The 12,163-nt window shown below is 43.1% G+C and overlaps 1 protein-coding gene across 1 annotated transcript; it reads left to right on the forward strand.

Annotated features, from left to right (window-relative positions):
• Nucleotides 1-1,089: 1,089 nt before the first annotated feature.
• Nucleotides 1,090-11,763, forward strand: LOC139349880 (solute carrier family 22 member 7-like). Its single transcript, XM_070990923.1, has 17 exons — nucleotides 1,090-1,470; nucleotides 1,562-1,665; nucleotides 2,200-2,354; nucleotides 2,439-2,604; nucleotides 2,776-2,847; nucleotides 3,328-3,542; nucleotides 6,783-6,898; nucleotides 7,298-7,331; nucleotides 8,746-9,158; nucleotides 9,272-9,375; nucleotides 9,468-9,622; nucleotides 9,749-9,917; nucleotides 10,210-10,333; nucleotides 10,721-10,830; nucleotides 10,906-11,120; nucleotides 11,261-11,369; nucleotides 11,550-11,763. Exons 1-17 carry the CDS (start codon nucleotides 1,090-1,092, stop codon nucleotides 11,761-11,763), a joined length of 2,856 nt encoding a protein of 951 aa, XP_070847024.1.
• The last annotated feature ends 400 nt before the right edge of the window (nucleotides 11,764-12,163 follow it).

Consider the following 12,163-nt stretch of genomic DNA (forward strand, 5'->3'; position numbering starts at 1 on the left):
AGTGTGAGGATGGAGAAGGAGAGAAGGACAGAGGAGCTTGGTGTATCTTTACAAGTCCCCTGACAGTCTAATCCTATAGCTGGATAACTAAGGGCTGGTCCAAAGCAAGCCTGAGCCGCCCTAACTATAAGATTTATCAAAAAGGAAAGTTTTAAACCCACTCTTAAATGTAAACTAAGAGTCTACAGATGCTCCGTGAGGCTGCACTGAGGCGTGCTGAGCTAAATGCTAACAATGGTGGTGCTAACATACATGTACCATGTTCTCGGTTTAGCATGTTAGCATGCTAAAGTACAGGTGAGGCTGATGGTCATGAATTTTGTAGTTGTTTGAGTATTTGACAAATGAAAACTGCATGTTTACAATGTGTTTAGCTGATCTTTCACGTTTATGTAACAGCAGTGTTGAATATTGTCTGTCCTGCACTACGAGCTCACCAAGACAAGTTCTTAACAATGTTTACTGTAATGGTAGTAAAGTCAACTGAACTGTTTAACGACAGTCCATCTAACAGTCGTGTGTGAACATGAATGTGAGCTTCATGAAAGGATCAGTGATGAGGATGTTATGATGAGATGTCATCATTTAATCTGTTGCTTTGTATTAAGGAACTCTTGAGTCCACTTGTCATTTTGTTTTATGGTATTATGGTGTCTTGGTGGCTGCCTGTTTGTGAGAGACAGCAGGTGCAGGAGACTGGATTTAAATGAAAAAAGGATATTTATTGGAGGGGGAAAGGGATGAAGTACAAGCCAGGGAGGGCAGGCTGGAGGGTAAGGCTGGCAGGATGGGGAACTGGCCTAATCCACATTCGTTCACACAGAGAGGCGGCAAGGCAGAGGTGGAGGCCGTGACGCTATGCATTAGGAAATGATTTATTCTGAAAATATGTTACTTGTCAGACTACTTCGAAAGAGCTGAGGGAACAGAAACTGCTTTGCAGCACCACACGTGCGCCCATTCTCTCATCTGACCATTGACCAAAAGCATCTCACAGCGTGCCAAACTGACACCTCGTGTGCTTCCTCATATTTTGTTTCTCCTTGAGCTTCACTCCAGACTGGAAGCGTTGCAGCATTTATTTTTAACATGAAGTTTGACAATGTGCTGGCAGAGCTGAATGGCTTTGGGAGATTCCAGCTGATGACGATCCTCTTGCTGGTAATTCCTCGTATGACTCTGCCTTTTCAGTTCCTGCTGAATAATTTCATTGCGGATATTCCCTCTCACCACTGCGACGTCAGCTCTCTGGATGATGGAGGCGTCTTTGGGAATTTATCCCAGGCTGAGAGGCTTATTGTTGGCATTCCAGTGCAGGAGGATGGGACTCCAAGCTCCTGTGAGATGTTTGCAGAGCCTCAGTATCATCTGCTGCTCAACTCGTCCAACATCACTGAGCTTCCCGCAGTGCCGTGTCAGAGCGGCTGGAAGTACGATAACACCACCTTCAAGTCCACTTTGGCCACAGAGGTGAGATTCCTCTACGTCTATCTATGTCTACGAGGAATGAAGCTGGAGTCAATCTGACATTTTTCCTTTATTCATTTGTGTTTCCTCACAGTGGGATCTGGTTTGTGATAAGAGGAGAGTGAACAGAGCCACGGCCACTATCTTCTTCATGGGGGTCATGCTTGGAGCGGCAGTCTTTGGCTATCTTAGTGACAGGTGTTCATGCCTTTCACTCTCAAAATCAGACACATATCCACCTCTGGGTGGTTAAATTACACAACAGTTTTTTTAATAATCAAACTTCTACTGGGAAAATCGTTTTCGCTAAACTATAATTATTGTCGCTATAATGTCAGTTTGCATCAGGTCTGTTTGACCATTGTCTGACATGAGGGGCCCTGATGGGGGCCATGATGAGGTGAGCTTGAAAATGCAGATTTGTGTTTATGGACAGAACAGCTTCATTTCTGCAGTCTGCTGCAGTGTGCAGATGCACCTAAGAAAGAAGTAAATCTAGTATTTGTTATTTAGAAAGTCTGAAGTTAATAATTGAATGTGTGCTGTATAGACCGCTTTTCATTTCACACAGTGCAGACACCATATAAGAAGGAACGTATTATTCCATATTCTAATATATGATAATGTTGTTACACGTTCTTCTTAACAAATACCGATCAGGATATTTTACAAAATTACATGTTTTTATGAGACCTATTCTATAGATTTACACAGAATTATTTCGTCTCCCAGGTTTGGCAGGAAAACAACACTCCTGGTGTCCTACGTGATGGTCTCTGTCTTTGGATTTACGAGTGCTTTCTCATATAATTTCACAATGTTTGCAGTGATGAGGTTCTTTACTGGAGTGGGAATGTCTGGAATAAGTATAATCACCATAGTACTGGGTGAGTCATGTCTTTTTTAAAAATAAATCTCAGTGACGGAAAGTGTGTTTGACAGATTTGATTTATTCTCATTGCTCTTTGCAGGTATTGAATGGGTGGACATTAAGCATCGCACTACAGTGGGTGTTTTAATCAGCATGGACTGGAGTGTTTTTGCTGCTCTGCTGCCTCTCATCGCCTATTTTCTGAATGACTGGAGGTCCTTGACCGCTGCAGTCACCTCGCCAATGTTCCTGGCCATTATCACCTGGTGGTGAGGAGAATGAATGGTTCAGTTTCCTGTTTTTCAGCCATAAAACGTGAAGCCGTATACCTCTGAGTTTCTGTCATTCATTAAACCAACAGCCTGACTGCGTTTTAAGATCCTTATTTTCATTATGTATGACGTCTAGTGTGACTCAAGAGAAATATAAAATTACAGGTGGCTCCCTGACTCTGCCAGATGGCTGATAAGTAACGGGAAGGTGAAGAGAGCTCATTTTTACCTAAGCAGGTGCGCAAAAGTCAACGGAAGAGAGCAGTTCATGGCTGACCTAAAGCCTGAGGTACAAAACTTCAAGTAACCTGCTCATTTCTAGAGAGAAACTGACACCCACTTCCACTCTGACCACAGTTTCCTTTTTGCTGTCCAGGTTTTGTCCAAAGTAATACTTGTAGAAGATGAAAACAGGAAATATTCCTATTTGGACCTCGTGAGGACCCCCAGAATGAGGAGACTGGCTTTTCTGACTGCCACTGTGTGGTAGATATATTTCTTTGATTTTCCCACTAAAGGGCTGAGAAAAGAAAGAAATGTGTGATCTGCACAAACATCACTCACTCAGCCGAGGAGCAGCAGACTTTAAAAAGGTGGCAACAGTTTGAACACTGCTGCTCCTCAGAGTGTCCTGAAAGAGAAATCTCTTCAGCTACCCTGACAGCTGCCAGCCAATCAAAAAGCAGTATTTTCAATCCGCTCATTTTGTGCTTCTAGGAGCGGAGTGGCCTTTACGTATTATGGAATCAGCTTGAATGTGTCAGGATTCGGAGTGAACATTTATGTCACACAGTTCATCTACGGGGCGATTGAAATTCCTGCGAAAGCCTGCATGTTGGTGACCTTAGACAAAATTGGCCGCAGGCTGACTCAGTCTGGGACACTTGTTCTGACTGGACTGTGCATCCTCTGCAACATATTCATCCCTACAGGTAAATGATTAATTCGAGTGTGTGCGTCTCGGAAACAGTAAGCTTATAGTGAGAGGAAAACCTTTTCATTTTCTAAGGGTGAATACCTAAAAGCTACCACTGGGGGGTGACAAAGTTGTGAGTGTAGCCTAAATCTACACATAGTGGCTTCAAATATATCACATGTTGGGATTAAATTGTCTTTTCACTGCTTTTTCTTTTCAGATATGGGGCCACTCCAGACGGCTGTGGGAGCTTTGGGCAAAATGTTTGCAGAGGCAGCTTTTACAACTCTGTTTCTCTACACAACTGAGCTTTACCCCACAGTAATGAGGTCAGTAAACCATCTAATACAGAGATCATATGATGCACATTATATATGTCCACAGGTCCTTTCCAAGAAGCAAGATCACAGAGACGTCTGGATAAGTGATCGGGCCCTCATGCATGAGCACACGGGTTGCTCCTGAATGTTACACATTAGCTGTATTTCTGTCCCACAGGCAAAATGGATTGGGGTTCTGCTCCTTGGTTGCCCGTATCGGCGTGTCAATATCCCCGCTCATCATGCTTCTTGAGGAAGTGTGGGACCATTTCCCGAGAGCTATTTTTGCCCTGGTAGCTCTTACTGCAGGCCTGACAGCGTCCTTTCTTCCTGAGACACGAAATGTCCGTCTGCCAGAGACAATTGAGGACGTGGAACAGAAAAGGTAGTACTGGCTTTTAATCTGGATTGCATCCAATCATTCAAACACATTATGTAAATTAAAGTTATGTTATAAAATGAATTGTCTTGTGTGTTTCAGAAGAAGATCAATCTCCACACCTGAGGAGAAAACTCTGAGATAAAATTTTGTTTTTGTCATTGCAACCAAAAGGCCCAGACGGCACCAATGCCCAAGCTGGGACGCTGTGTGAAACATCAATAAAACAGAACGTGGTCATTTGATAATTTGACATAAACTCAACTGAAAACGGCACAAACTCAATATATTGAATGATTTTCCTCATCAGCTTCACTGATTTCTGTAAATATCTGCTTATTGTGAATCTGATGCAGCGACACGTTTCACAGACTGGGAAAGATGTGGAACGCTCCAAAAACACCTTCTTGGAACATTCCACAGGTAAACAGGCTCATTGGTAACAGGTGAGAGGATCATGATTGGGTATGAAAGGGGCACCCTGAAAGGCTCAGTCGCTCACAGCGAGGTTCACCACTTTGTGAACACATGATTGGATGAAGGAGATGAACAAATGGACGCAGAAACACTTCAGAAAACTGCTGTCAGTGAACACAGATTCTGGATTTATTGATGTTTCACACAGAGTCCAGCCCGTTTTGGGGGGTTGTAAGTAATAAAACAAGTGTTTCTTAAATATGCACAGCTTGTATAACCTTTTTCAATAAATGTGTTCAAATATTTTACTTTTCCACTGGGTCATGATTGATTTTCATGTTGCACTTAAGGAAAGGCAGGATGCTTCTTTATTGAAATAAACTGAGGGGGCAGAAACTGACACTAAAATCCAGGAGACAGACTGATTTAATCAGTTTTTATAAGATGAGGAAGGAGAAAAATGGGATTATATGAAGAGGAGAAGATTTGAGATTGTGCTGTTGAGCCCTCTGGAAAATGCAGTGGGCCTATCCAGAAGTGTCAGCCGCCTCAAGGCTGGCAGGCGACTTTTCCTCTTTAATTACATGAGTGGGATTTAATGTGTAATAAACAGAAGGAAAAGCACAGCGAGATATCAAACTGTCGTGGTTCACCCGACTGCCAGAGTTCATCAAGAGCATTTAGCAACCGTGTGTGAAGAGGAGATGCTGAAGGATTGTTCAGTGTTATGATACTAAGGCTATCGTGGGCAGCAGGGGGGCTCAGTAGTCACAGAGAGAAGGTCCTGAACCTTTCTGTGGGGATCTTTCCTCCATCATTGCACGGTCCTCCTACAAGCACTCAGCTTTCCCTCGTCATTGAAAACATGGACGTTTGGTTAGTTCTCCTGTCAGTGCTCCGAACTGGAGCTGCACATCAGCTGCTCTTAATATGTGCTGATGACAGGATGGACAATATATCGCACAGTTTGAATTATAGTTTTCTAAATAATTTACATCCGAACTGTGCTGGCTTCCAGTACCACTGTAAAGAACCTGAACAATACACATACAATATTTGTGGGCCCACGCTTTAATAAACAAAATTAAAATGTCGACATAAATACTTTTAATCAACCCCCGTTTCAAGCCTCATAGTTGATGGTGCGCGCTTAGCCACAGACGTCTGCCGCCAAATGTGGCCGCTGAGTGGGCTAATCACCCTCTGATGTCCGTTTTACCTCTTAGCTGAAGTCTCCAGGCAGCGCCTCCTCACGTTACAGACGTCCTGGCCCTGACATGAAGAAAACGCGGTCTTTCATCCCTCATCGCCAGAGATACAAATGCGCCTCACCCGGTCACCCAGTGCGCCACCTGGTTTCCTCACGTCTCGTATCTCCTCTTGAGTGCTGGCTAACGGCTAGCACTGCCGTTAATACAGTTCAAAATGGATGTAAGATGGTGGTTAGCCGCCATGCTAATGACGTCCAAGACTGCCTCCTGCTAGCTCGATGTTAGCTTAGCTGTTAGCTTGACGTTAGCTGAATGCTCACGCCAACTCTGACAATTTTAATACACTTCATTCAACTCATAAAAGCAGCGACAGAGACTATCTGTGCCAAATAACTCCACTGTAGCTCTTATTTAAGTCCAGAGACCAAATACTGTCGAGCTAAATATCAGTGTACTGTTTCCTTCCTCACTGAGAGAGACGATCAAGCCTTGACAAACACCGTGGTCTCACCCACCCTTGCCCTGGCTCTGACGCTACAATCCCGCCCCCAACCAATCAGAAACCAAGGAACTTGACGTTGCCTCTTGACTGACTAATTGGAAGTAAATTCAAACAAACCAAAGATCCAAGCTAGCACTACAAGTTTTAACATCTCTGGCATTGCAAACATTAAAGAAACGCGTTATGGGGCTTTCCAGGTCAGTAATAAATCACAAAACAGTCAAGGCAATAGACATTTAACCACATTTATTCATCATATGTTTTGTAATTGAATCTGAGAAAGTCTGCGGCAGAGTTATAATTTCCACTTTTCTGCTTTCCGACACCATTTTCTTTCTTTCTTTCTTTCTTTCTTTCTTTCTTTCTTTCTTTCTTTCTTTCTTTCTTTTTTTTCCTTTTTCCTCCAAACTCCTGTGAGATGTTTCAGAGCCTCAGTATCATCTGCTGCTCAACTCGTCCAACATCACTGAGCTTCCCACAGTGCCGTGTCAGAGCGGCTGGATGTACGATAACACCACCTTCAAGTCCACTCTGGCCACAGAGGTGAGATTCATCGGTTTATGTCTACGAGGAATGAAGCTGGAGTCAATCTGACGTTATTCTTTATTCATTTGTGTTTCCTCACAGTGGGATCTGGTTTGTGATAAGAGAAGAGTGAACAGAGCTGCTATCTTCCTCATGGGGGTCATGCTTGGAGCACCTGTCTTTGGTTATCTTAGTGACAGGTGTTCATGCCTTCAATCAATCACGCTTCTATTTGTTGTTCATCTACTTTATTTTACACTTCTTTTTAAACAGCACCTATTTAAAATAATATGTTTCTTTAAGTATGATAATGACCTTTGTGTTTTTAGCTTACATTAGCCTCCACGCTGCAGCCGATCATCAGCCAGGTTTCACAGTTCTTAAGGCTCTAACATGAAATGAAATCTGTCACCTCAGGCAGAGTTCATACTCGACTGTCAGCTGGTCAACGGTTAGCTAACTTGAGCTAACTTGGTTCTATTCCAGTCATAATCTTTGTTGTTATCATGTTATACATAAAATCTCAAACGTCAGAGAACATGACAGCTTACAGCATAAAAGTTTATTCGGGTGTTGTCACAACGTCTTTGGAACATGTAAAAAGTGTCTGACATATTCATCAAAGTGTTAACCTGTGATCATCTGTCTCGAAGGTATGGCAGGAAAAGGCCACTTCTGCTCTCCTCCATGTTTGCCACCATCTTTGGACTCACGAGTGCTTTCTCGTGTCATTTTGCCATGTTTGCCGTCACAAGGTTCCTCACTGGTTTTGCCATCCCTGGAGTCACCTCAATCACCTTGGTCCTTTGAAAGTAGTACAGGTTTGTCTGTTCAAACCAAATGAATGAGTGAAGAGATAAAAAGATCTGTAATTCATATGAGACAGAACAATACAACCCGTTCTATTCACATTCATTGTACGGGTGAACGCTCATACTGAGGTTGTTTTTAAATGTCCAAATAATTCGCATTAACAATCTCTTAAATGTAGAGGGTCTGTGAGTATATATTTAGAGCCACACTGGCATCAAACTTATGTGAGCTTGCAGCTGTCAGTGCAGCTCAAATACAGCGTTTAGCACAAACCAGTAAAATTATTGGTCGTTTCAGACCTGCCACTGATTTTCCGTTAGTTATTGATATTCTGTCTAGCGCCATAAACTAACAAACGTTTTTCTTTTCATCCTTCAGATTGTGTCCAAAGCAAAACTATCATCTATTTGGACCTTGTGAAAACCCCCAGAATGAGGAGGCTTACTGGCATTTTGTGGTATAAACAAATGAAACTCCCACTTCTAAAGCCGACAGAATGCACACAGTTACCTCGAGACGAACCTAAACATCTCATCTCAAATGCTAAAATAAAGCTCGTACCCACATCTGGCTCTTCTCTGGATGATATATTCACTAAATGACCCAGAAAAGTTTTCTGACTAAAACTTCTATCAGACATGATATGACAATATCATTGATTATAACATGTTTAAATACCAAAACTGTAACCACCTACGTCTATCTCACCTAAGCAAAACCTGTACATATATTTACAATGAACCATTTAAAAAACAAATGTGATCACATACATTTCACCACCACTGAATTTTGGCTACTTTTTGTGTTGCAATAAAGAGACTTTTTCAATGAAATGCAATAAAACTATGACTCGTTTCACATACAGTACAGAGGACCCTGCTTTTAACCACACATTCCTCCTGCTTCACACTCATATAGACAAAAGTTGTTTTAGTGGTTAAGTCGGTAAAATATTCACCAATTTCCGATGTAATTCAGTAGCCAATGAAATACCAAAGGTTGTCTTGTCCAGGTTTCAGAGTTGGGTTTGCTGTCTGTTTCTTTGCGGTGAGTGAGGAGAGAGGATTATTTTCAGTTTCACACAATGAAGTTCGAGAACATTCTGGCTGATATTAATGGATTTGGAAGATTTCAGATAATGATCATTGTAATCAGCTTCATTGGCCGCTTCACGATGCCCTGCCACTTCATGCTGAACAACTTCATCGCGGCCGTCCCCTCTCACCACTGCGACGTCAGCTCTCTGGACGATGGAGGTGTTTTCAGGAATCTAACCGAGGCGCAGAGGCTTGCTGTCAGTATTCCAGAGCAGGAGGATGGGACTCCAAACTCCTGCCAGATGTTTGCAGAGCCTCAGTACCATCTGCTGCTCAACTCCTCCAGCACTGCTGAACTTCTGACCGTGCCGTGTCGGACGGGATGGGTCTACGACAACACCACGTTCAAGTCTACGATAACCTCGCAGGTGAACTAGGTTTCTTTTCAATTGTAAGACATCAGAGTGGACTTGAACACATTTGAAGGCAAAGCCACTCGTGTCCTAAAAGAACAATCGTCCTGTTTCTGTCTTTGTATCAGTGGGACCTGGTGTGTGACAAGAGAGGGAAAAACAAAGCAACTGCCACCATTTTCTTTGTTGGAGTGATGTTTGGAGCCATGTCCTTTGGAAGCCTGAGTGACAGGTACTGAAGCGTGGTTTCTTACTCTTCTGCTAGCTTTGATTTCAGAGTGTTCCAGTCAAATTAACACTTGGAGACTCTCTGGCTCTCCTCAGGTTTGGCCGAAGGATCATGCTGCTGGCGTCGTATGTGTCTGGAATGGTTTTTGCTTTGGCAAGTGCTTTTTCTACAACCTATGTGATGTTCGCGGTGCTGAGGTTTTTCACTGGGTTTTGTATCACTGGCATCGTCATTGTCTCAACGGTCCTCAGTAATTACACATTTTAATTCCTGTCGTAAACTGTTAAGCATATCCAATATCATGCTGTGCTCACGTCAGACCAGACGAAGATCTCTGAAGCTTGATGCCGAATCATGAGGTGTTTGCTGTTTGCAGGTTTGGAGTGGGTGGACATCGAGCACAGGAAACTGGTGGGAGTGATCGACAGCTTATCCTGGACATTTGGGAACGCAATATATGCAGCCATTGCTTACTTTGTGACTGACTGGCGGTTGCTAATCATTAGCGTCACCTCACCTCTAATCTTGGCCATCATCTCCTGGAGGTATAGTTAATCCAACAGCAAATCCTTATTTAAAGGTGCTGTGTTTTGACAGACTGCTTAAATTTTTAATGTTATTCAATAGACAATGTTTCAAGTACCAAAGGTTAATCTCCCAAAAAATTAACGTAGGTCTAAGATCAAATGTCCGTCTGTGCCGTGCCTGTACTCAACTATGGTTAGATACATGGGTTAGGTATATACTGCACTATTCACTGCATTTGTTTTTAACATTAACATGCAATGGAATTCATTACCATGTATTATGTAGTAAAATCAGTGTCTTCAAAATCAGGTGGATGCCAGAGTCGGCAAGGTGGCTCATTGCCAACGGGAAGCTGATGCAAGCTCAGATGTATCTGAAGAAATGTGCCAAGATGAACCGAACAGAGGAGTCAACTGAGGCCTTGAAAACAGAGGTCAGCATAGTCCAGATGATTGTGTAAGGACCAGTGTGAAGGATTTAGTGACTGCAGCCTGAACATCCCTCCCCTCACCTTCGTATGTGGGAGGACCTGCGGTGATCCTTCACTGCAACGTAAAAATGCTAAAGGTTGACTCTGGAGTCGGTGTTTGGTTTGCTTATTCTGAGCTACTGTAGAACCACGGCCTGCTTCTTATTAAGATATGAAGAGCTCGTTCTAAGCTAAGAAAGCACAACAGGTGATTACACTCACGAAAACAGAATACCATATTCCTCCGCTGCCGACAGATCCCCCTGAATCCTCCACACCAGACCTTTAAGTCAAGACTACCAACAAAAACTGACAGCTAGCTACAAAAAGCATAAAGAATAATTCTTTCAGACGCTATCGACCATCGTTGTGACTGAGAAAAGAGATCGGGCCTATTCCTACCTCGACCTGATTCGAACTCCCAGAATGAGGAAACTGGCCCTGCGCACCGGCTTACTGTGGTCTGTAGTCTTAATGCCACTGTACTCCAGATGAATCTCGCCTTCACTTTGATTTAATGAGTCTCTCTTCCCCAGGTTTTGTATAGCAACTACATTTTATGGCATCAGCTTCAACATCAGTGGCTTTGGCCTCAATCTCTATCTCACTCAATTTACCTACGCTGTCATTGAGGTGCCGGCCAAATTGTCAGTTTACTTCTTACTGGATAGGGTTGGCAGACGACCCACCGAGGTGGGAACTCTGCTGATGGCTGCCGTCTGTCTTGCAATCAACATCGTCATACCTAAAGGTAAGCGCTCATTCCCGTTCAGGCATCTAAGCTAACAGACATTATGGTCTGTATACACAGGAATATACAAGAAATTGTGGCATTTTCAACGTTAAAAGCTAAAACAATTAAAACCTCAGTTACTGGTGTCCTGTTTTCAGATACGTCTGTTGCCAGGACAGTGGTAGCCATCGTTGGTAAAGGCTTTTCTTCAGCATCATTTGCAACTCTGGTGCTCTACAGCTCTGAGCTCTATCCCACTGTAGTGAGGTAACTGACCAAACCTTCCCTTTCTCCATCTTCTCTATCTGTTGTCTTCGTAACACACAGCACATACAAAGCAGGACATTCAACAAAGACGCCTTTTTCTACCAAAAAGTGATAAAATCTTCCTTCAGAGCACTGAAGCTGGCTAGGCTAAGAGCTCCATCTATGACTGTTTTTCCTCAGACAGAACGGAATGGGCTACAACTCCTTCATGGCTCGCCTCGGCGTAGCCGTGGCCCCTCTGATCCTCTTACTGGATGAGGTTTGGAAGGACCTTCCTCAGCTGGTCCTGTGCTTTGCAGCTGTACTCGGGGTGATAGTGGCAAGAACGCTGCCGGAGACTCGCGCCCGGTGTTTGCCAGAGACCATCGAGGACATTGAAGAGCAGCGGCAGTGAAGTCGCTGCCATCACAGCATGTTCAGCTCGGTTCCTATATTTCTTTATTTAGTGCAGGACTATTAAATCGGGTTAAATATTGGTTGGTCGAATGATTTTTAAAGAGATATGAAGAAAAGTTTTCTTGGAGATTGAACACATTGGTCTTTAAATTAGGCAAAATTATTGATAGTAAATGACAAACCTAAGAAAGCTGATTAGCTCCTGATCCTTTATCGCTCTTATGTCAACTTACAAGCTTGACACTGATGTTTTCTTTTATTTTTGATCTCTGAAACTAGTCAGTTTTTATCTCATGATCCTTCTTGTTGGTCCTGACCTGCAGGCTGGGAACCAGTTCAAACTTGTATAATTGTGATAAAATAAAGTGCTTTGGGCCTGATTATGTTTCCTGAATACT

This window comes from Chaetodon trifascialis, chromosome 2 (genome assembly GCF_039877785.1).
Source record: "Chaetodon trifascialis isolate fChaTrf1 chromosome 2, fChaTrf1.hap1, whole genome shotgun sequence".
Lineage (NCBI taxonomy): Eukaryota > Metazoa > Chordata > Actinopteri > Chaetodontiformes > Chaetodontidae > Chaetodon > Chaetodon trifascialis.

What these genes read in the sequence shown, in the direction of transcription:
- LOC139349880 (XM_070990923.1), top strand. Translation starts at nt 1,090, where the DNA reads ATGAAGTTTGACAATGTGCTGGCAGAGCTGAATGGCTTTGGGAGATTC. An exon ending in AGTCCACTCTGGCCACAGAG is followed by an intron (nt 6,899 to 7,297) that starts GTGAGATTCATC and finishes CTGTCACCTCAG; the next exon opens with GCAGAGTTCATACTCGACTG. An exon ending in CTCTATCCCACTGTAGTGAG is followed by an intron (nt 11,370 to 11,549) that starts GTAACTGACCAA and finishes GTTTTTCCTCAG; the next exon opens with ACAGAACGGAATGGGCTACA.